Source organism: Syngnathus scovelli, chromosome 5 (assembly GCF_024217435.2).
Source record: "Syngnathus scovelli strain Florida chromosome 5, RoL_Ssco_1.2, whole genome shotgun sequence".
Classification (NCBI taxonomy): Eukaryota; Metazoa; Chordata; class Actinopteri; order Syngnathiformes; family Syngnathidae; genus Syngnathus; species Syngnathus scovelli.
This window is the reverse complement of record NC_090851.1, coordinates 418,431-438,791: the sequence shown is the minus strand read 5'-3', so window position 1 is coordinate 438,791 and position 20,361 is coordinate 418,431. Positions and strand designations below refer to the sequence as shown.

The 20,361-nt window shown below is 48.8% G+C and overlaps 6 protein-coding genes across 11 annotated transcripts; 3 read left to right on the top strand and 3 right to left on the bottom strand.

Annotated features, from left to right (window-relative positions):
* The first annotated feature begins 1,012 nt into the window (after positions 1–1,012).
* LOC125969021 (syntaxin-10) lies at positions 1,013–4,732 on the top strand. Its single transcript, XM_049720683.2, has 9 exons — positions 1,013–1,159; positions 1,575–1,650; positions 1,715–1,808; positions 2,163–2,257; positions 2,370–2,432; positions 2,501–2,596; positions 2,801–2,907; positions 3,007–3,101; positions 3,179–4,732. The coding sequence occupies exons 1-9, from the start codon at positions 1,125–1,127 to the stop codon at positions 3,253–3,255; spliced, it is 738 nt and encodes a 245-aa protein (XP_049576640.1). The 5' UTR covers positions 1,013–1,124; the 3' UTR covers positions 3,256–4,732.
* A 280-nt stretch (positions 4,733–5,012) lies between these two features.
* Positions 5,013–6,122, bottom strand: wdr83os (WD repeat domain 83 opposite strand). The gene is made up of 4 exons (XM_049720685.2): positions 5,925–6,122; positions 5,678–5,783; positions 5,441–5,538; positions 5,013–5,270 (listed from the first exon to the last, which is right to left on the bottom strand). The coding sequence occupies exons 1-4, from the start codon at positions 5,972–5,974 to the stop codon at positions 5,204–5,206; spliced, it is 321 nt and encodes a 106-aa protein (XP_049576642.1). The 5' UTR covers positions 5,975–6,122; the 3' UTR covers positions 5,013–5,203.
* A 99-nt stretch (positions 6,123–6,221) lies between these two features.
* On the top strand, positions 6,222–8,935 carry wdr83 (WD repeat domain containing 83). Its single transcript, XM_049720673.1, has 10 exons — positions 6,222–6,413; positions 6,967–7,077; positions 7,159–7,279; positions 7,409–7,514; positions 7,589–7,637; positions 7,726–7,852; positions 7,984–8,051; positions 8,128–8,236; positions 8,306–8,420; positions 8,587–8,935. The coding sequence occupies exons 2-10, from the start codon at positions 6,975–6,977 to the stop codon at positions 8,746–8,748; spliced, it is 960 nt and encodes a 319-aa protein (XP_049576630.1). The 5' UTR covers positions 6,222–6,413; positions 6,967–6,974; the 3' UTR covers positions 8,749–8,935.
* Positions 8,936–9,115: 180 nt separating this feature from the next.
* On the bottom strand, positions 9,116–10,962 carry LOC125969013 (transcription factor IIIA). Its single transcript, XM_049720661.2, has 2 exons — positions 10,337–10,962; positions 9,116–10,066 (listed from the first exon to the last, which is right to left on the bottom strand). Exons 1-2 carry the CDS (start codon positions 10,811–10,813, stop codon positions 9,476–9,478), a joined length of 1,068 nt encoding a protein of 355 aa, XP_049576618.1. The 5' UTR covers positions 10,814–10,962; the 3' UTR covers positions 9,116–9,475.
* A 196-nt stretch (positions 10,963–11,158) lies between these two features.
* On the top strand, positions 11,159–14,808 carry yju2b (YJU2 splicing factor homolog B). 5 transcript variants are annotated; one of them, XM_049720667.2, is made up of 11 exons: positions 11,169–11,300; positions 11,485–11,616; positions 12,227–12,270; positions 12,349–12,402; positions 12,477–12,559; positions 12,727–12,782; positions 12,864–12,924; positions 13,004–13,146; positions 13,395–13,567; positions 13,830–13,971; positions 14,316–14,808. In XM_049720667.2, exons 3-11 carry the CDS (start codon positions 12,268–12,270, stop codon positions 14,609–14,611), a joined length of 1,011 nt encoding a protein of 336 aa, XP_049576624.1. In that variant the 5' UTR covers positions 11,169–11,300; positions 11,485–11,616; positions 12,227–12,267; the 3' UTR covers positions 14,612–14,808. The 5 variants fall into 5 exon arrangements, with proteins under 5 accessions (XP_049576625.1, XP_049576624.1, XP_049576623.1 ...); XM_049720666.2 differs by having other exon boundaries at positions 11,185–11,381; XM_049720668.2 differs by lacking the exon at positions 11,485–11,616 and having other exon boundaries at positions 11,159–11,300.
* LOC125968991 (B-cell receptor CD22-like) lies at positions 14,760–20,060 on the bottom strand. Of its 2 annotated transcripts, XM_049720612.2 has the most exons (12): positions 19,883–20,060; positions 18,628–18,987; positions 18,178–18,375; positions 17,767–18,099; positions 17,318–17,557; positions 16,766–17,050; positions 16,438–16,698; positions 16,025–16,279; positions 15,852–15,936; positions 15,593–15,617; positions 15,102–15,328; positions 14,760–14,932 (listed from the first exon to the last, which is right to left on the bottom strand). In XM_049720612.2, the coding sequence occupies exons 1-11, from the start codon at positions 19,941–19,943 to the stop codon at positions 15,128–15,130; spliced, it is 2,304 nt and encodes a 767-aa protein (XP_049576569.1). In that variant the 5' UTR covers positions 19,944–20,060; the 3' UTR covers positions 14,760–14,932; positions 15,102–15,127. The 2 variants fall into 2 exon arrangements, with proteins under 2 accessions (XP_049576569.1, XP_049576570.1); XM_049720613.2 differs by lacking the exon at positions 16,025–16,279.
* Between the last annotated feature and the right edge of the window lie 301 nt (positions 20,061–20,361).

Below are 20,361 nucleotides of genomic sequence, written 5' to 3'. Positions count from 1 at the left end.
CTCGCTTGGTGTTGGCGCCCGACTGGTCACTATGGTGACGCCGTGTGCGTGAGTGTGTGTGTGCGCGTGTGCGTGTGTGTGTGTGTGCGTGTGTTTGTGTGTGTAGTTGCAATGCCTCCGCCTGAGGCCAAATGGTTGGCAAGGAATGTTTGTGTGTGTTCTTGGCTGTATAAAAACACAAGTTCACCGAGTACAACGGTGTACTTCTGGAATACTTGGTAACAATGACTTGAAACTGCGCTTGATTGTTCTTATTTCAATGTCAAGTGCGTCGTTGAGCGGCTCCAGTTGACCTTTTTGGTCGCCGTCAAAGAATGGTTTTGGTTTTGTGTAAGTGCACTGTGTGTAAAGCAGCTTACCAAGCCGTGTGATGTTGCTGCTGCTCCCTCACACCGCAAAGTAGGTCATCCATACAAGGAGCACTTGGAGACACTGTGAGGGAAAGGATCACCGGCTCTATTTATATGGTGCTCCACATTACGTCCTCGCTTTGGGCACCTTTTTCTCACTTTTTTTGGAGTGTCTTTGGCAGTGTTGTGTTTGACTTTGCTTCGGTGGCACAAAAGTAGGAAGGCAAACAAAGCAGCTCAAATGTTGTCCGGCTTGTAGCAACAAGAACATTTCTGTGCGAGGAATGAATCAGCGTTCACGCCTTCAGTTGTCAGGGATAAAAACACACTTTGTGTGGCCCGCGTCCATATTTTTTTTTTTTTTTTCAAGCTGAAATTAATTTGACACACAAGCTTTCTGCTTTTTAGACTGGGGACGTATAATATATTATATATATTATCCACGGCATTTGTATTTTTTACATCAAGTACGATGGCTTTGTTATTGATTATAAATTGTTATTTTAAAACATCTTGTCAATTTTCTATTTTCTGGCATATTTTTTTTATCTATTTTTTCCGTGTCATTATATTCTTGCTATTTTATGTTTTCTCGCTCTCTCGCTCTCTCGCTGTCTGTCTGTCTGTCTGTCTGTCTGTCTGTCTGTCTGTCTGTCTGTCTGTCTGTCTGTCTGTCTGTCTGTCTGTCTGTCTGTCTGTCTGTCTCTCTCGCTGCTCAACGAAGCACGGCCCAGTGCGCTTGCGCGGCAGCGTGACGCACCCGGAAGTAACAGCATGTCGCTGGAGGACCCGTTTTTCGTGGTGAAAGGGTGAGAAAACGTAATAAAAGCCCATTTAAAACTCAGCAAAGCCACTCAGGGAATACACATTGGACATATGTGTAACTCGGTGGGCCCAGCGGAAATGGCTGAACGCTGAGCGGTGGCTGACAAGCCTTCGACGTTATCGTCCAATTCATGCAGTGATTTTCGGTCTTGGTCTTTTTCTGTTGACGTTGAGCAAACAAAAGTCAGTTCCGCCTACAATTCTTGGCTTTTGTTTCACCTGCTGTGTTATTTGTGGACCTTTAGAACTGTGTTTTGAAGCGGGTCGCTTAACGAGAGGCTGCGAAGTTAGCTTGTGTGTTTGTTTGTTTGTTTGTTTGTTTTCCAAATACAAATACGTAGATGGTAAAAAATGGTCTATGCAAGTGACATGTTGGACTCACAACATGTTTGTGTGCAGGGAGGTGCAGAAGGCTACGGCTCGTGCACGTAGCCTGTTTGATCGGTGGGAGGAGCTTCTGCAGGATGGAACTCAGGTAAGACCGTCATTCATGCTCTTCGATAAACAACATATTTTTATCATTATTATTATTTGCGCAGGTGAGTCGCGATGAGCTGGACTGGAGCACAAACGAGTTGCGCAACTGCCTGCGGGCCATCGACTGGGACCTGGAGGACCTGAGCGAGACCATCAGTATCCTCTGGAACCGGCATCACGTGTGTTTGCCAAACAAACGCCAGCTCTGTTCTCTTCCAGGAATTAGTCAGCCCCTAAAGCCTGTGTCAATAACTGTGAGTCATTGCCAAGAGTCCTAATTTGGCAGAAACCACTCGCATCATGAGGTAACTAGATCTGTTTTAAGAGAATCAAGTTGAAAATTTGGGAGCAAACGTTGTGGTATTATGGCAATTTGAACAAAGACTTTGTAAGAAAGTTGGAATATGGGTAGACAACTCAGAGCACAAACCATTTTTGGGCAATATTGCGAGAAAGGCTCCCAATATCAAGTATGTAGATGCTTGTTTACGTCCTGAGCATGCGGTTCAGGTATCGTGGAGTCAAACCCGGGAAAGTTCCGCCTGGGCCACGAAGAGCTTCAGGAGCGGAGAGACTTTGTGGAGAGGACCAGGAAGTCTGTGCAGGTCAAGTCAACACACACACACTCTCTCTCTCTCTCTCTCACACACACACACACACACACACGCACATGTATATGATTATTTTTTATTCATACGGATTATTTTTTGTGAGCAGGAGATGAAGGATCAGTTGTCAAGTCCATCTGCTGTGGCTCAGGCAGAGAAAAAAAACAAGCAGGTTGGACACACCACCGTGAACCCCACATGACACACGCAAATGATGATGATTGATTCATGTCGTTTCAGGCGCCACCGGCTTCAGCGGACCGCTCGATGCAACTGGATGCCCACCTGGTGTCCGCCAATTCCAGATACATCCAAGAGCAGCAGGAACAACAGCAGGTAATGCATGCAGATGATTGAGGAACAACAACAACAATAGGATGAGAGCAATGTGAAGATATTGTTGTTTTTATTTTCAAAGAGGAAATTGGAATCATTCAACAGTCATTCTGGTAGAATCAAGAACAACCACAGAAAAAAGTTCATATGGAATCATTTTGCAAGGCAAAAAATCTTGGCTGAGAGATGTGTGCGTGCGTGTAGCTGATCATGCAGGAGCAGGACGATCATCTGGAGCTTGTGTCCGGAAGCATCCGGGTCCTCAAAGACATGTCGGGACGCATCGGCGACGAACTGGACGAGCAGGCCATGTGAGTCCCCCCCCTTGCCCATGATGCAATTATACGGAAATGAACCGACCCGCTTAGTGTTTTTTTATTTTTTATTTCTCCCCTCTCCCCCACCTCTAGCATGTTGGGGGACTTTGCGGACGAGATGGACCAGACATCGTCACGTATGGACTCGGTGCTCAAAAAAATGGAGAAGGTCTCACATATGACCAGTAGTACGTAACGTGCACACACACACACGCATGTGCCCGTGCGCTCGCACATTTTGACTGCTTCTTGTGTTGTTGGGCAGGTCGGCGTCAGTGGTGCGCTATCGCCGTGCTGGTGGCCATCATGATCGTTGTCCTCATCCTCTTCTTCGCCCTCTGACGCCAGTGACGCCGAGGGTCCTTTTTTTTTTTTTTTTTTTGTTTAACCCTGGACCCACAGAAGGAACAAAAAGCAAGCTGCTGACTTGCAATGTCCGGTAGGGATCCAACATGCAGGTTGTGACTCCGAGCAGCAAGGGGCGCTGTGGTGGCGAGTGCCAAAGGAAGTCCAAGTTTGAGACTCCAAAAAAAAAAAAGTACCATTCTTGAGTAAATATTTTTTTTAATAATAGTCACAAAAATATGAGAATGTTTTTGTTGAGGAAACGCTGAAAAATGAGTTGGAATATTATGACAAGAGCAAACCTTCAGTCATCCTTTTCCAAGGAACAAGTACAAAATATGAAACGATAAATTGTAGTTTTGCAAAAAATAAGTCAGGATATTAGGGTAAAATAACATTTTTCAAGAATAAAGTCGCAATGTTCAAAGAACAGTTCACGATTGAAGAATTGTTTTGTAAAAATTAAATGTGTAATTCTTTAGAACAAATATTACTCTGATAAAACAATAAACAATTACTGTATAGAAAATAGTACTGAATTTGCAAAATAAAAGTCATATTTTGAGGAAGAGAGGATTTTCTCAAATTCCATCTAAAAGTAATGACAAAAAATAAGAATAATGTAATCATGCAAGTAGTTGTAATGTTACAAAAAAAAAAACGGACTATCTTGCCTATAATTTGGGGAGGAAGGTCATATTTTCTTGAACAGGTCAGGCAGGCTCTTAGCAGGAAAAATGCCACAAGAATAATTCCAAATATGAGAATAACGGTGTAATATTACAAGAATAGTTATATGTGGCAAAAAAGAATACAACGTTTAATTGTTTGAATAAAAAGTCATAAAATACTGGCAAACACATTTGCACAATTGGAAAAAAATCCCACAAACATCTAAACTGTTAGTTTTGCTTTTGCGAGACGTTACAATAATTGTTGTACAGTATTTTGAAAACTTTCTTCTATGAACAGGTACATACTTAAATGACAGGAAAAACTTGTATTATTGTATTTTTTGTTTAAGTATTGCAAGCAACTCCTTTTTATCAGGATGGGGCGGGATAATGTGTGCCGGTGGCTCCTTCAAATTCACAAATCCTAATGAACTTATTTATCATTCATGTTGGTTATTCTTAATTGAGTCCGCGCGCCCGCGCGCGCACGCACGCACACACTGCCTGGATGCCTTAAATCTATTTTTCTACATTAGTTAGGTTGCTGCGTTGCTACTGCCACAATCTTCCATTTTAAACCTTAGCGCGCGCCCTGCTGGCGGCCGGCGACACTACAATTTCAACTTGAATGACAAGTGTTTCGTCTAACATTTCAGTCGCTTTAGTTGGTCAGCCGTCCTCATTTGTATGCATCAAGCAGAAAAATGTATTTGATCTTTTTTAATGCATTTTAATCGATGCTGTTTTGACTATTTTGAATGTTTTAAATGTTGACAATAATAAAAAAAAGAGCATCGTGACATTTCTAGAGCTTGTTTTCATTGTCAAATCCAAACTCTGACTTGAAACCCTACACTCGTACCATAACGGAACCTCAAGCCAAGAAATCCCTGTATTTGTCCCATATAGGCAAAACCTTAGTTTGATACTTCAAACCTGGCTAGAAAGCATAGCTTAAAACCTCAAACGTGTCTTCCAACCTTCATTAGTTTGCAACCCTACTTTGAAACCACAACGCTTGCTTGCTTGAAACTCTACTTCCAAACCAAACCCAGAAAAATAGCCACTTTAAAACCTTAATCAATGCCAATGTGACATTTTATTTTTTGTATTCCAATGTATGAAGTAGCAAAACATCAAAGAACCAAAAACAGGTGGAAGCGAGACGGCCGGCCGGCCCTCTCGTCTCGTCTCGTCTCGTCTCGGTTTCGTTGAACTTTCCATGCGGTTTGTTGACAGCTTCCGACTCTGTGGCCGCGCCCCCTTCTCGCTTACCACGGCGGCGACATGGGCTGAGGGTTCTGTAAGTACGACATGACCACGGCCGAGATGGACAACCTGCAACACCGAAACCGTGAGGTGAGTCTTAGCCAATCAGAAGGAAGTCATTTGTGGACAGCACATGCATCAGCACATACTACAAACATTTTATACTTGAATATACAATACATCATCCTTTTTTTCACTCCAACGCTAACAATCTGGTGTGGTTGAAAACCATCACTCACATGAAGCTGCTCATCATCTGTTTGGTGTCTTCAGAGCTTCTGGAGTTGGCGAAACTGATGAAGGAGCAGTAGACGGCGATCCATGCGCACCACTTCAGCTTCAAGGTGCAAAAACATTCCACGTAAGGATTGCTGCCGCTGGTGTCTGCTTGTGTGTTGTGCACACGCCTGTTGTGTTCTGTTGTGTTGTGTTCTGTTGTGTTGTGTGTTCGTTCCTGTCGTGTTTGTGTCTGTCACCTTGAGCATGAGTCCACACATGCTGAAGATCATGCCCAGCAGGTTCATGTAGTCCGGGGTGGGGTCCTCCAGTGTGGGATTGGACTCCGTAGTGGGGGGCTTGTACCTGCCACAGTGTGTCATCACGCGGACATTTGACGTTCCATTCCATTTCCAAATGATGGCATCTCTTAAGTTAGCCACCTTTAGCATCCGTCCGAACTCGCAGGCTGGCTGCGACACCCGAGCAAAACATCAAGAAACTCACCGCAATATCTTGTTTTGTCTCCTGGGATCCGCCATGTTGTTCGAGGACATTCTTACACTCAAAGTGCTACTTCGCTCACAATTGTTTTAGGAAGCTTGATGATTGAAATGCAGTCGGTCGTACGGGAAGGGAATGGACTTTAAGTGAGAAGAGTTTCCCTTGGTCTTCAAAGTAAAAGCTAAGACTAAGAACGGAATCCATTCAATTGGGAAGAAACGTTTGTGACCTTTTGTTTTGAAAAGTAGCCATTATCCCAGTAGCCACCGCGCGTTCTAGCGGAAGTGACGTTGATATTCCGCTCCAACCGCGGAACTAAGAATACGAGGCAAGCTTTTGTAGTTTCTTCATCGTGCCAATGTTAAATTGCCGCGTTCAAAGTCACTTCCAATGAAAGCAGCAATACGTGAGCACGTTTTACGTCGTTTTTGACTTGCAGCAGTTGCCATTACGTTCACCTCCACGTCCCATTTCTAACGCCTCAGGTTTGGAGTAAGTACATTCTAAATCATGGCTGCGCTGCCAGTTTTTATGCACTCTATCATTAGTATTCCAAGTATATCTTTAAAAGTCCATTTTGTTCAAGTCCTCAAGATAGAAAAACATGGAAATGTAGATTGTCTCTGTTACTTACACCCCCTACCTCCCCCAAACAGTGCTCCTTTTAAAAGTCCATTTTGTTCAAGTCCTCAAGATAGAAAAACATGGAAATGTAGATTGTCTCTGTTACTTACACCCCCTACCTCCCCCAAACAGTGCTCCTTCTCTTGTTTTATATTTTTGCCCTAAACTACAACAATTATTTGTGTAACATGCTTTATTTTGCAAGAAATCAAATGTTCTCAATAATAATAAGGAAAAGACTTTTTCGTGCACAAAAATATTTTTGTGTCCTTTTTTTCCTCAAAAGATTACAAATGGGATCATTAAAAACAAGTGCTTAGTTAAGACCTTTTTCGATTAAAACAAAGGTGCCTTTTTGCAAAATTGCAACTTTCTTCTCACAGCTGCTGTCATTTGACCTTGTCTGTGTTTCCTTTTCTAGGAGGCACCATGTCATTCCCTCTCCCCAAACCTCAGACCCCCCAGCTTCCTCACCATCTGCTCCGAACCATCGACTGTCAGCAGGGAGCCGTCCGAGCGGTGCGCTTCAACGGTGATCATGGAATTTACAAGGCACTTTGTTCTCGCTCGGCGCCTCGGTGTGACGTGGTTCTGTTTCTCATGATTCCATCAGTGGATGGCCAGTATCTGCTCTCCTGCGGCGGCGACAAGTCTCTCAAGCTGTGGAGCGGCAGCCGAGGGACGCTGCTCAAGACCTACAGCGGCCACGGGTATGAGGTGCTGGATGCCGACAGGTGAGTCACCAATGTCAGCCAATGAATGTGCTCGTTAATATTCATTGTTAACACACGTCGATTAAAAATGCTCAAAAAGCCCTGCAGCTGAAGCGCCCTCGGTCGTTCTCGTCTGGTTTGTGTGCGCAGCTCGTTCGACAACAGCAACATTTGCTCGTGCAGTTCCGACAAGACGGTGATCCTTTGGGACGTGGCCACGGGTCAGGTGGCTCGCAAACTTCGAGGGCACGCCGCGGTACGTCTCCGCCTCGCCTCCCTCTTTTTCGTCCCCTCTCCTTTGACCTTTGCTTTTGCTGTTTCACCGCGCAGAAAATCAATTGCGTGCAGTTCAACGAGGAGGCCACTGTCATCTTGTCGGGTAGGCCCACAAACCCCCCCCCCCCCCCCCCCCCCCCCCCCCCTCCCGGGGCCGCCGGTCTGATCCAAGCGTCTCGCCTCTGATTCAGGTTCCTTGGACGGGACGGTGCGCTGCTGGGACACCAGGTCCCGCAAAAACGAGCCCATCCAAGTTCTGGATGAGGCGCGAGACAGCGTCAGTAGCCTGAAGGTGTCCAAACACGAGCTGCTCACCGGGTGGGTGTTTTCACAAGCCCGATGCCGGCCGGCCGGTGCAAGAAAACCCCCAAAAAGAACACCGCGAGGACGCTTCACATGCAAAGCCATAAAAGCAACTTTGTTTTAACATTGTCGACAATTGCGTTCAGGTCCGTCGACGGCCGAGTGAGACGTTACGACCTGAGGATGGGAGAGCTCCACGTGGACTTCGTCAACAGTCAGACATCTTTGCGCTCGTCTCGCTGTCGTTTTGTCACCGACCGTATCATTTTGCCGCACGTGTTTTCGTTCAGGTCCCATCACGTGCGTATGCTTCACTCAGGACGGCCAGTGCACGCTCAGCTCCAGCCTGGACTCCACCGTCAGACTACTGGATAAGAGTACGGGAGAAATGCTGGGAGAGTGAGTGGCGTCCATCTCTGTAGCCGTGCCGGAGGGGCGGCCGTCTCCAGTTGTGCCTTTGCGCCGCAGGTACACGGGACACACCATGAAGGGATACAAGCTGGAATGCTGCCTGTCCTGCAAAGACACTCACGTGCTAAGCTGCTCCGAGGACGGACACGTCTACTTCTGGGACCTGGTGGAGGTCAGTGGCAAAACCGTTGCTCGTAGCGACCGGGTTAACGCTCGCCAGTGGACATGCTCCCGAAAAGCAGTCAAATGTAAAAGTAAACACCTCCTGGTTAGCCAGTGCACAATTTTAGAAACTCCTAAGCACTCATACGGACTTGAATTCTCGATTTCCATGTCAGGGTTGTCTGTCAGTGAAGCTTCTCGTGGGCAAGGCGGTGGTCCAGTCGTTGTCCTTCCATCCAACGCAGCCGCGTCTCCTCACCGCCAGCGAAGGCCGCGTCCAAGTGTGGGCGGCCGAGCCGGAAGATCCCGACGCAAACGACGACGGCGCCGCGATATAGCGCCTGCACACGTGTGGACTTTTTCCCTTTTGCTCCAACGAACCACCTTGAGCCACCGCGACAGATTTGTACGAATGGCATCACATTCGCAGAAGATCAAGGGAGACTTGATGTGATTGGACGCTGGTGGACCATGTGGCACATTTCATCCAATGACAAGTATAAATGTTGTTTTGCCTTCCATGCACCACTTCCCACCGACTCCCCTTTTGTTCATAGCGTTCCAAAAAACCCTCCGTTGGCCCATCAATTGAAAAGCTGATCAAGAATTGCCATTCGGTGGCCATGAGAAACACGCTAAGCGTCCAACATGCACAAGTGGGTGGAGCCTGCACTCTTCCATAAGTGGGTGAAAAACGAGCCACACTAGAAGCAATGTGTTTTTAATGTCATTATTCACTTCTATGATATGACGCTTTATTTGGAACTGCCCGGCCCCATATTGAAGCGTTTTCCTTTCAACTGGCGTCATCATCCAGGCGCACGAGCTCAATCGGACTCGACCAATTTCAATGAGTGCTGGAGGTGTTGTAGGTCCTAATATGGTGAAAAGGAATTGAATGATAAACATGAATGCAACTTCACTTGTAGCCTATAAAAGGATGGCCCCACATTGGAGCGGCCCTCTGGGAAAAGTTCCGACTCTCCCGATTAGCCAGCACGCCATTGGGAGGGGCCGGTCAGTGAACACTCTAGTGAGGATGTATTAACTTTCAGAAGGGTTCATCTACAGCATGAGCGGCGACGTCGGCGCCGCCGGCAGTTCCTGAGGGTTTTCACCCAACAGGGCCGTGTCCCGCAGGAGATGGAGCAGCTCCAGCGGCTCAGGAGCATCCCGGGCCTCGGACGCCTCCCGGGTCTCGGACGCCTTCCCTTCAGCCACCCGGTCGCTGCACCCGCTCAAGCGGGACATCAGAGATCTCGACCTCCTCTTGGGCCGCGCCATCTTCTTCCGCTGCGGGTCGTGTACGACGCCGTGGCGCCGTAGACTCTGCTTCATGGCGAAGGTCCGGCCGCAGCCCGGGTGGTCGCAGGCGAAGGGTCGCAGCCCGTCGTGAAAGGAGCGCAAGTGGCTCTGCAGGTTGAAAGGGGTGGTGAAGGTGCGGCCGCAGTGGTCTCGCAAGCACCGGTACACCTGCCGCGTGTCGGCATGCACGCGCCCGTGCTGCTCCAGGAACCAGGAGTCGCGGAAAGCCTTGCCGCATTCCGGACAAAACACTCGAGTTTGGTGCTGCGCCTTGCGGTGCCTCACAAACTCAGTCCAGGTGGCGCCTGTGAAGGTACAGCCCGGCTGGTTGCAGGGGTAGCCTTGATGAACCTTGGACAGACAGCAAAGCCTTTAGTGCTCCAGTAGAACTAGGTCAACAACACCAACAACAACAACAAATGAGCACGGTCAACATCGTTGACAGCGTATCCAACATTTCCACGAGCCCGTCTGTCTGATGGTTCCCATCTTTCAGCCAAGAAACGAAGTGAATGGAAGCGGGTCAAGTAGCTTCATTTCTCTAGAGGTAGTACCGATTCATCGTGTCCGGAACATAACACGGGGTTGGCTTTCCCCTCTTTGTCCCTTCCCGCCACTGACCTTGAGGTGTCGCTTGAGGCGGCTCGGGAAGTTGAATCGTAAGCCGCAGCCGTCGTGCGTGCAGGCGTAGGCGGGCAAGTGCGTGTGGTGGCTCTCGCTCATGTGCGCCTTGAGCTGCTGGTGCTTTTTGAACGCGGCGTCGCAGCCGTCCGCCGTGCACGCGTACAACTTGCTCTCCGACCGAACGGCGTGCATGCGGCCGAAGTGCCGCGCGCGGCCAGACTTGGTGCTGAAAGCTTCCTTGCAACCCTCCGCCGTGCACGGGAAGGGGCGCAGGCCGCTGTGGGTGAGCTGGTGGCGGGCCAGGTGGTGCGGGGTGCAGAAGGACTTTGCGCAGTCTTCTTGCGGACAGGCGTGCGGCCGGACGCCGGTGTGCGAGCAGAGGTGGGCGTCCAGCTTCCATTGCTTGTCGTAGGCCGCCGTGCACGGCAGAAATGAGCAGATGTAGCGCTTGCGCGGCTGCGCGGCTCCCTCCATCGATCACCGGTGAAAGGTCTACTCTACTCTACTCTACTCGACCCGACTCACTACTCACACATTGCCACGCTGGGCGCCATGTCTTCCTTCCCACAATCCTCCGTTTATTGTTGCGCGTGTCGTCAATTCCGCTAAACGTCACTTGCCAGAGATGTTTTGTGAAGAAGAGAGGCCGTAGACGCACTTACTACGATCAATAAAAACAAAATAGAAAGAAGTGAGAGGAAAAAAAACAAGTCCCTAATCATGTCAGTGATTTAAGGAATGTACGACCCCTTTACGCCCATTGAGCGTTGAAAAGGAACACAGACATTGGACTGTTTTGAAAACACCGGGAGTTGCGACAATACACGGCGATTTACGGCGGCGTCGTCAGGCACAACCCGAAGACGACCCAAAAGACAAGATTTCAAAGTGAAATCGTGTTGGTGAATGATCATATCACCAATTCCTTCGACCGCGTTCACGTGTCAGGCGTTAAGGATGTGTAAGGATGCCTACACATTTGCGACATGACACAATTTACGGCTGCTATGAGTCTCTCTAAAACGTTCGCGTTTATAAAGGGGTGAGAATCAACTCAAGTGAACTTGAACGTACTCGTAGTACAAAGGCCTTTCGGACCAGTAAAGCTGCCGTTTTTTCCTTTTCTTTTCCTGCTCTTATTGAAGAAACCTTTCGTGACGTTTGGAGGACATCGTGTGAAGTCAGCTAGCTAAAGCTAGCTAAAGCTAGTTAGCCGCGACGTTCAACAGTTTCACAAAACATCTCTTAGCGCCTGCTGGTCGTTTACATCATCATTTGTAAGTATTTCAACTTAATATTACACCTAAACGAGCTTTAAAAGTTGGCCTATGGCTCGAAAGTAATCTCGCATTTGCGCCACAATCACATTGAGAATTCGGTTAGCGTGTTTGTTCACTGCTCGCCGTGTTGACGTTAGATGTCAGCCGAAAGGTTTTATTTGTGTTGCTTTAAATATCATTCATGTTACCATCCTAAACTCGTCATTTAGTCGCGACAATGACTGACTTTGTTAAGTCAAGTCAAGTTTATTTGTATAGCCCTAAATCACAGACAGTCTCAAAGGGCTTCACATAGCCAAAATTGACAATTATTCTCATTCTATTGTTGTCTCCGAGCGCGGATGTTCGAACTCCTCTTTGGTGCGTGGAATAAAGAGCCAGTTAGGGTGACGTGCCTGAGTCATTGAAACGCTACAATATCATAGCTATTCTCATCTACAGTAAACAAACACTCTGTAGCCGCCCAATAATTGTAACGAGTCTAAATTATGTTTTGAGTCTGTTGGCTGTCCTAAAAGGTGCACCCCAGCCAGAATTCCCGTCTCAACACCTTCTGGCTCATTATGACTCACAAGTACTAACAACCTTCCTTTCTTTCTAAACGTAGACTGAATCTGTGAGCCGTGCAGAGGTGTCGTCGTCGTCAACATGGTGAGAGGGGCGGGCGTCACGCTCCAGCCAAGTGTGGATCTTTTCCAACACTACAAACTCTCTTATGTTGTCTTGTAGGGAGAACGAAAAGGAACAAACAAGTACTACCCGCCGGACTTTGATCCGGCTAAGGTGACCAAGATGTTGTTGTTGTTGTTGTTTTGTTTGTTGCATCGACTGGACATTTGTTTGTTTCTCGTATCCAGCACGGCTCTCTCAATGGCTACCACAAAACGCACGCCCTGCGGGAGCGGGCCAGGAAGCTATCCCAAGGCATCCTCATCATCAGGTTTGTCCATACCCAAAGGCATCGGAAATGCTCTTCATATGGTCACCTGGCGTTGTTCCTAAAAGGCATTTTCCGTGACTCCGAAGCCTCCGTTTGATTCAACGACCACCCACGTTTGGCACATCGTGGTCCAAGTTATTGATTTTTTTTTTTCTTTCTGTTTGCAGGTTTGAAATGCCGTACAATATTTGGTGTGACGGCTGCAAGAACCACATCGGCATGGGTACGTATGCACTATACCTTTTGTTTATTTTTTTTCTTCACGATCCGGCCCCGTCCGTCCTCACGGTGGATTGTCCTTCAGGCGTCCGGTACAATGCGGAGAAGAAGAAAGTGGGCAACTACTTTACGACGCCCATCTACAGGTGAGTGCAAAGGGGCGCAACGCCAATGAAATAAATGTAATCGTGAAGCTTAACCCTAATTGAAATCCCTGCCCGGCAGATTCCGTATGAAGTGCCACCTGTGCGTCAACTACATCGAGATGCAGACGGACCCGGCCGCCTGCGACTACGTCATCGTCAGCGGCGCCAGCAGGAAGGAGGAGCGATGGGACATGGCCGAAAACGAGCAGATACTCACCACTGGTACTTGAGTGGCACTTTTTGCAAGCATTTGACACGCTTGTCGAGAGGGAGAGAACACAGGTGCGACCAGGAACGAAAGACGGGATGGGAGGGGAGAAGGGGAAGATAGATAGAAGGAAGGAAGGAAGGAAGGAAGGAGGGCAGGACTTGAGGGAGGATGTCAGAATGAAGCAGGCAAGGAAGGAAAGACAGAAGCACAGAAAGACAAGGCCAACATGAATGTAGTGTGGTCGCTGTCTTCCCGCCAGAGCGAGAAGAGAAGGAGAAGCTGGAGACGGACGCCATGTTCAAGCTGGACCACGGCGGCAAGGACAAGGAGAAGCTCAACAAGGCTCTTCCTTCACTTGTGGAGCTGCAGGACTACCAGGCTGCATGGAAGGACGACTTCCAGCTGAACAGCGCCTTGCGCAGGAAGTTCAGGGTAAAGACGAGCAGTCTTCCTGCCTTGGGCGTGTGCCGCCTTGAAGGGACGTGGCCTAATGAGTCAGTCATGGATAATCAAAGAATTTCTGCCTCTTAGCAGTCAAGATTCTCACATTTCGGTCGTCCTCCGCCAAAGCTCGCACACGCACGCTTTCCAACAAACGTTGTCATTCGGCAAAGCACTATTTGTGTCGAGTGCTTGGGTCTGGGGGGGAAAAAAAGAATGTACGCTGAGGTAGCGCTGTACCTTTACGCCGCAGTTGGAGAAGAAGGTGATTGTGGAGAAAGAGGAGAAGGATGACGCGGTGAGGGCGAGGACCAACCTGAGCATCGCGCTCTTGCCTGAGCGCGAGGAGGACAAGAGGCTGGCGGCGCTGCTCAGCTTACAGACGCCGCCTGACTGTGAGTTTCCAAAACACACACAAACTCATTTGGGCAATTTTCAAGTTTTCCGCCGAGGACCGAGCCTTGTCCGACGCTCCCAATAATTGCCTCGAGTTGCCCCAAATGGCTGCAATAGAGCAGGATATTGCAGCAATAGGCCACAAGTTGGCGCCAAAGCAATAAAACAGTCCATAGTTGAGGATTTTTTTTTTTTTAAAGGTTCATTGTATCGTGGAAAACACAAGCATTCTCATTCTTCTCTATTAAGATTCTGACTTGAATGAAATGCTTCACCTTTACAACTGCCGCAAACATCCTGCGCTACGTCAAAGTCGCTTATTTATTCGTGTGCTCGCACTCAGCTTACGAGGACAAGCAACGCAGCAAACGGCAGGAGATCTCCACACGCTCCTGGTTCAGCTCCCCTCCAGGGGGCACCACTAGCGCCTCGGCCGCAAGCGCCTCCGGGGCTCTGCTCCACAAGCTGGGCCTGCAGGCCAAGGAGGCGGCCGTGGCCAAAGCGCTGGGCGCCCCGCGGACCCCCCTGATCCGCAGGAAGTCAGACGCCCGGGAGCCGGCGCCATCGAGGGCTGAGCAGGACACGGGTTCCGGCTCCCTGGTGCCCTGTTACAGTGACTCGGACTCTGACGGCAAGTGAACCTTATCTGATGACCACTTTAAAACCACCTTGAAATCTTTTTAAATGACAACTTTTCCTAAAAGCTTGAAATGTTTTTTCCCCCCCTCATAAGAAGAACCATTTTTTTGGCTGGCTGGAGTGAAAAATATTGATGACAGTATTCATATTGTATACAGTATCTCGAAAGGCTTTAAAAAGAGATGAAACTGGCTTGACGTTTTGGCTGCCAAGGCTAAGCTCGCTCGCTCGCTCGCTCGCTCGGGTCAGATGCGATTTAACTGCACGGTGCTGTACAGCGCGCCGCACACGTCGGCGTCCGCTCCAGCTTCCGGCCCGGGCCTGCGGGTGGAGACAACCAGAGAGACCATCCAGTAAGACCACCCCATTTTTTGTTTTGGGAAAGGTGAAGTGGTTATATTTTTGCAGGTATATTGAAGAGGATTTTTTTTTTTTTTTGGTCGGGGACATGTCATGGCTGATAGGTATTTTCAGCCAAATTGAAAGTCACCTGGAGGCGCGGCAGTTGACGGCACTCTACTCCACTCCCTCGTCCCGATCCTCGCTCTGGCGCCTCTCGGCCCGGGCGACGTTGGAGTAGATGGCATCGGGCTCAGAGAAAGCCAGCGTGGAGTACACCCGTTCGTCCGGACCGTCCCTGCTGTCTTCGGAGAAAGCCAGCGTGCAGTACACCCGTTCGTCTGGACCGCCCCCGCTGTCTGCTGCGCTTGCGTTTTGCTGGGCAAATTATCGGTCAGGTTTACACTTTTTCTCTTTTTTAACTTGGTAACATTTTCACGTCTTCTTCACAGCTTCCAAAACACATCTCTTTTCATTTCAAGTCACAGTGTGTCATGATTTTAAGACTTTTTTCATTTTCTTAAAAGTATTTCAACTGTTGTGACAAAATAGAGTTACAAAATCTCGAGTAACATGAACAGTTTTGACATTTTTAGTCATATCTAAATAATATATACATGATGTCGTGCAAGTTTTTTTCACCTGAGCTGCTGGTGCCATCTTTTTCCTAAAATAGCAAACAAACACAAAATGAAATGAACACCTTTGTCCACAAAACATTTGAAACGAAATATTTTTCATGAATTGGCATCTTTATATTCTGATCATTATTTTGTCATTTGTATTCGTCCTAAATTTAGAAACATTCACTTCTTTTTAAAATAGTCTTTTGAATACACTATTTCAATTTTTAAAATTCCCTAACCATGTGTAAATAAACTTAAAAAGAAATGGAACCCACCTGAGCAGCAGGGCGGCGACAAGAATCAGGAAGAGGAGTAGCAAGCCAGCCAGCACGCAAACCACCGTCATCACCTTCAGTGGACCTGACCAAGCGGAACGATACACTTATGAAAAGAAAAAAGAAAAGCAAAGCTGACAATGCAGAACAGAACCAACAGAACCGTAACTTACTGGCCTTGGTGGAGAGCCGCAGCGTGGCGTTCCGGCTCCCCATTCGGTTCCAGGCTTGGCAGCGATATTCGCCGTGGAGCTCCGCTCGGTAGTCGCTGATGTTGAAGACGGCCATGTCGGATACGGGAGAGTTCTCGCGGTACCAAATGTAGCTAGCGTTGGGGTTGGCATCACTGCTGCAGCTCAGGCTGACCCAAGAGCCCACGCCGACAGAACCCGAGGGTGCGGCTGACACCTTGGGCGGCCGAGGACCGTCTAGGGCGAAAACGCTTTCCATACATTGGATGATTTCAAAGAACACAACCAAGCGGTTGGCATAAAAGCTCAACGGAACGTCAACGCAAGGCACGCTCGCTAGGGTTTAAGTCTGGAGATTGACTCAGCTGGTCTCCAGCTCCACTTTGTCCACTTACATACGACGTCTAGGAGAACCTTTGTAGAATTGACGCATCCGTATTCATTGCAGGCCTGGCAGTGGAAGCTTCCGGCATCTTCAGGGCTGATAGAACTGAAGTTGAAAAATTCTCGCGGCTCCCGGCCCAGCGGTTCGTCGTCCTTGTAAAACGCGTAGTTAGCCTTTTGATTAGTGTTACTGCTGCACTTTAGATTCACAGACTGTCCCTCCCAAGGGACTGCTGATGGAATGGCCTCCAAAGCAACGTCCTCCGGAGGATCTGAGGAGCACAATTGGCCTCAACGACGAGTCCTAAACGAGTCCAGCACGTGAGGTACTCTACTTACATGTCACATTGACTTTGATGCGTTCTGACTGCTTCTCCCCCAGCTCATTTGCCACGGTACAATAATATTCCGCAGAGTCTGAAGACTTGATGGATGGGAAGACCAGGACAGCTTCGTCAAACACATTTTGATGACCCGAGTTTCCGGTCTCCTTAAACCACCGGTATGTACATGCGGGACGTCCCGTACATGCAGACGGGTCGAATGTGCAGGTCAGAGTCAGCTGCTGACCCTTCGAGATATCACCCGAGGCACTCTGGGACACTGAGGGGGCCGTCAGAGCATCTGAACGAGGAGGGAAGAAGGTGGTGGGAGAGAATGTCACTCAGTCGAGGGTAGACAAGTCATGACCGTAATGCTGTTCAATGGCTGTCCTGCGGGTGGCAGTAATGACTCGAGCACACTGAGCTGCCCCCAATGCCAAGTGACCAAGGTAAATAATCAAGATGAAGCGGTCGGTCATGAAAACGGATGGATATTGACAATAAATCCATCGATTGCTCAGTGGGCCGGTTTAGTGAACAGAATGAGTAAAAGACAAAAATCCCTCACACAGACGAGGAGAGATGCTGAGCGGATTGCTTTCCTCAGCACAGGTGACGTAGTCTCCGGGATGTAAAGTGATTTCCCGAGGTTTGGCCGTCTGGGAAGATTCGCAGTTGCCCTCTTGGCGTCCATTCACGAACCAGCAAAAGGACCAAGGAACTTCCAGGTTGCATGTCGTGTGACACGCCAGCTGAGCGATGACGTCATCACTTTCACCTCTGACGTTTGTCACCTGCACCTGCGCAGCTGGAGGCAAAAGGTGCGTCCAGGCAATCAATGGGAGGGAGGGAGGGGCTTGAAAGAGCATCACAGAAGTGAAATGCGTTCAAATTCTGACATCCCCGAAACCAAATCTCCATCTTTACTTTTGTTGCCAAGAACCTCAAGTGGACCTGCCCCTTGTCTTTGGGACTGATAGTCCCCAGTAAATGTTCTCTCCTACGTTTCGCTGTTACCTGCGACTGTCAAAGTGGTTCCCGGCAAACGACTCCTCCATTCAAAAGTTGATGTGTAGAATTTAAAGCGATACTCAGCAGAATCGCTCTCCGTCACGTCATTGATTCTCAGAGTCGATTGTCCAGCTGCTGATCGAGGCAACTCGACACGACCGTTATAGCGGTTGTCCGACGTAAGGTCCCGAGGTTGTGATTGGGCTGTGTACCAGAATTCGGACTCAACCTCTCTGTAGGAGCTGTAAGAGCACCCGATGTCCACTGTCGAGCCTTTGAGGGCGCACATGCGTCTGCTGTTGTAAACCACCTTGTAGCAATAGGTGTAACCTGGCACACCTGCAAGATGGAACAACATTTTAGCTTTAGCAAGGAGCTAGGTGCTACGGACCGTAGTGGCGGGAGTCGCTGACTCACACACGGGAGGAGATGCAAGCTGCTCATAGTCTCGTAGAGCACATGCGTAGCTGTTTTGGGAGCTGGAATAATCGTGGAATTGGGGAGACACACCATTGATTTTCTCTCCATTCTCGTACCAGATGAATGGAGGAGAAGCCCCCAGAGGGCACGTGCTCTCACACATGAGTCTTCTCCCCGTCTTTTGTACGCTGAGATCTGAATTAGTCGAGAAGAGCGTCAAACAATTTCATTGTAAATGTGTTGTATTGCATTCCCGCCGAGCCGCTTCATTTTTGCGTGTGTGCAATGTGTGCAATGTGTGCAGTCACAGGGCAGCGCGCAAGAGCTTTGGTCTGCGTTCTGACATTCCAGGCTGGCGCTCGCTCACACATTTGACCTCGCGGGACTTTCCCGCAGGGATGCGCCAAAAGCTGCGCGCGTTCCATTCATCGGAGTAAGAATCCATACCAAAGACACTCAGAGTGACTCCAGGCCTGACGTTGAAGCCTCTTCCACGTGACGTGACGAATCTGAATAAGTACTCGCCGGCGTCGCTTTGTCTCAGCTCCCGGATGAACAACTTGCACCAGTACTGTTGGCAGTCAAAGCGCAGTCGACCGGAGTATTGGGGGTCCAAACGCAAATCTGTGGGCTGCTTTCCAGGTGGCCACCAGGTCTCTTTGTGCCACCAAGTCTCCGTTGTGTAAATGTTTTGGCCGTCGTCGGTTGGCGGGTGCCAGAAGGTGCACCGGAGCTCCACCGTGCTTCCCTCCAGGCCACAGACGGCGTTGGAAGTGTAGCGCCCTCCCCAGCCATCCGTCGCCAGCACTGAAAAGCATGCAAATGTACTCTTGGATCAAGGTACGGGCACTCAAAACTCCCAATTTGTTGTCCAACTGCATTTGAATGCAGATCTGATCCAGAATGGCACACAGTGACTACTAGGCCGACCGTCTCAGAGCTTCTTCCTCTTTGCCTCATCGACATGCATGACCACAACTTTGTAGTGTAAGAAAAGGAGACGCACCATGAGACGGCCGCAGGCTTCTTCCTTTTCTCTGCGGTCGACGTTTCCTGCTCATTTTTAGTAAGCCCATTAAAACTTTTGAAAAGACGGATGGACAATTTGTTCCGACGATTATTTAGAAGCCATGCTAATGTTACACGTAAAACGCATTTGGAGCAAATCGAATCTCGATGACCTAGTATTTGGAAGTGATTTAAGACGCGCCGGGGGCGGCTGACGGACAATATTGCTGTGTTTATATCAGATTGTGTTTGAAACCAGATCTGATCCAGATTAGGCATCTGGGAGCAAAGCCGTGCCAATTCAATGTTAGAGCGTGTCGCCGTTTCAAAATGTAAATCCAGATGAAGCAAATGTCACCGGAAAAATCCGGCAAAGGTGTTTTTAGCGCCGCCGAACGTGGCCGGATCGGGTCCCGATTGCAGTCGATGAAAGCATGAGGGCCCGCCGCTCATCGTTTCCTCATTCCAATCATCAAGATGTTTTCTGTGGCCGCAAGTGAAGCGAGCGGCTCGATCACAGAGCACATGCATACGTGCACATTTGCTGGAAACTTTGTCCATTTGGCGTCATCCCCGGAGAAATCACAAAGTCCTTTTTTTTCTATCAAAGACATTTTGCTCGATGCGCTCGAAGACGATAATAATCAAACGGCAAAAGACAGCGTTGCAATCGATTGCGAGCCAAACGTTGTACCTTGTACGTCCAAGAGCAAGGCGGCAAGCAGGCCCAAAAGGGTTTGTGCGGTCCCGCGCATATTTGCCAATACTTGATCGTCAGTCGCCTTCTCTCTCGTCTCCGTCCATGCATGCAAAACCAAAAACGAAGCATGAGAGCTGGCCTTCTTCCTCTTTCCCCTCACTGACACGCATGAGCACACTCCCTCCCGCAAGGCAACCTCGATTGCCAGAGATGTGAGTCACCCGGCTCACTCTTTGTTTGACCTTCTGCCCTCTGGGAAGAGGTACAGGAGCCTGCGCTCCCGCACCACCAGACTCGCCAACAGCTTCTTTCTCCAGGCTGTTAGGGCCCTGAACTCGCTACCCCCTTCTGCGTAGCGTGTGGCACTGTTGCGCTATTTTCGGGAATGTCTGCTGTACGCGCACTTGCTCCTTTTTTTTCTGCTCCTCCTATTTATTTATTTATTTATTGTTGTGTTATTTATTCATTATTTA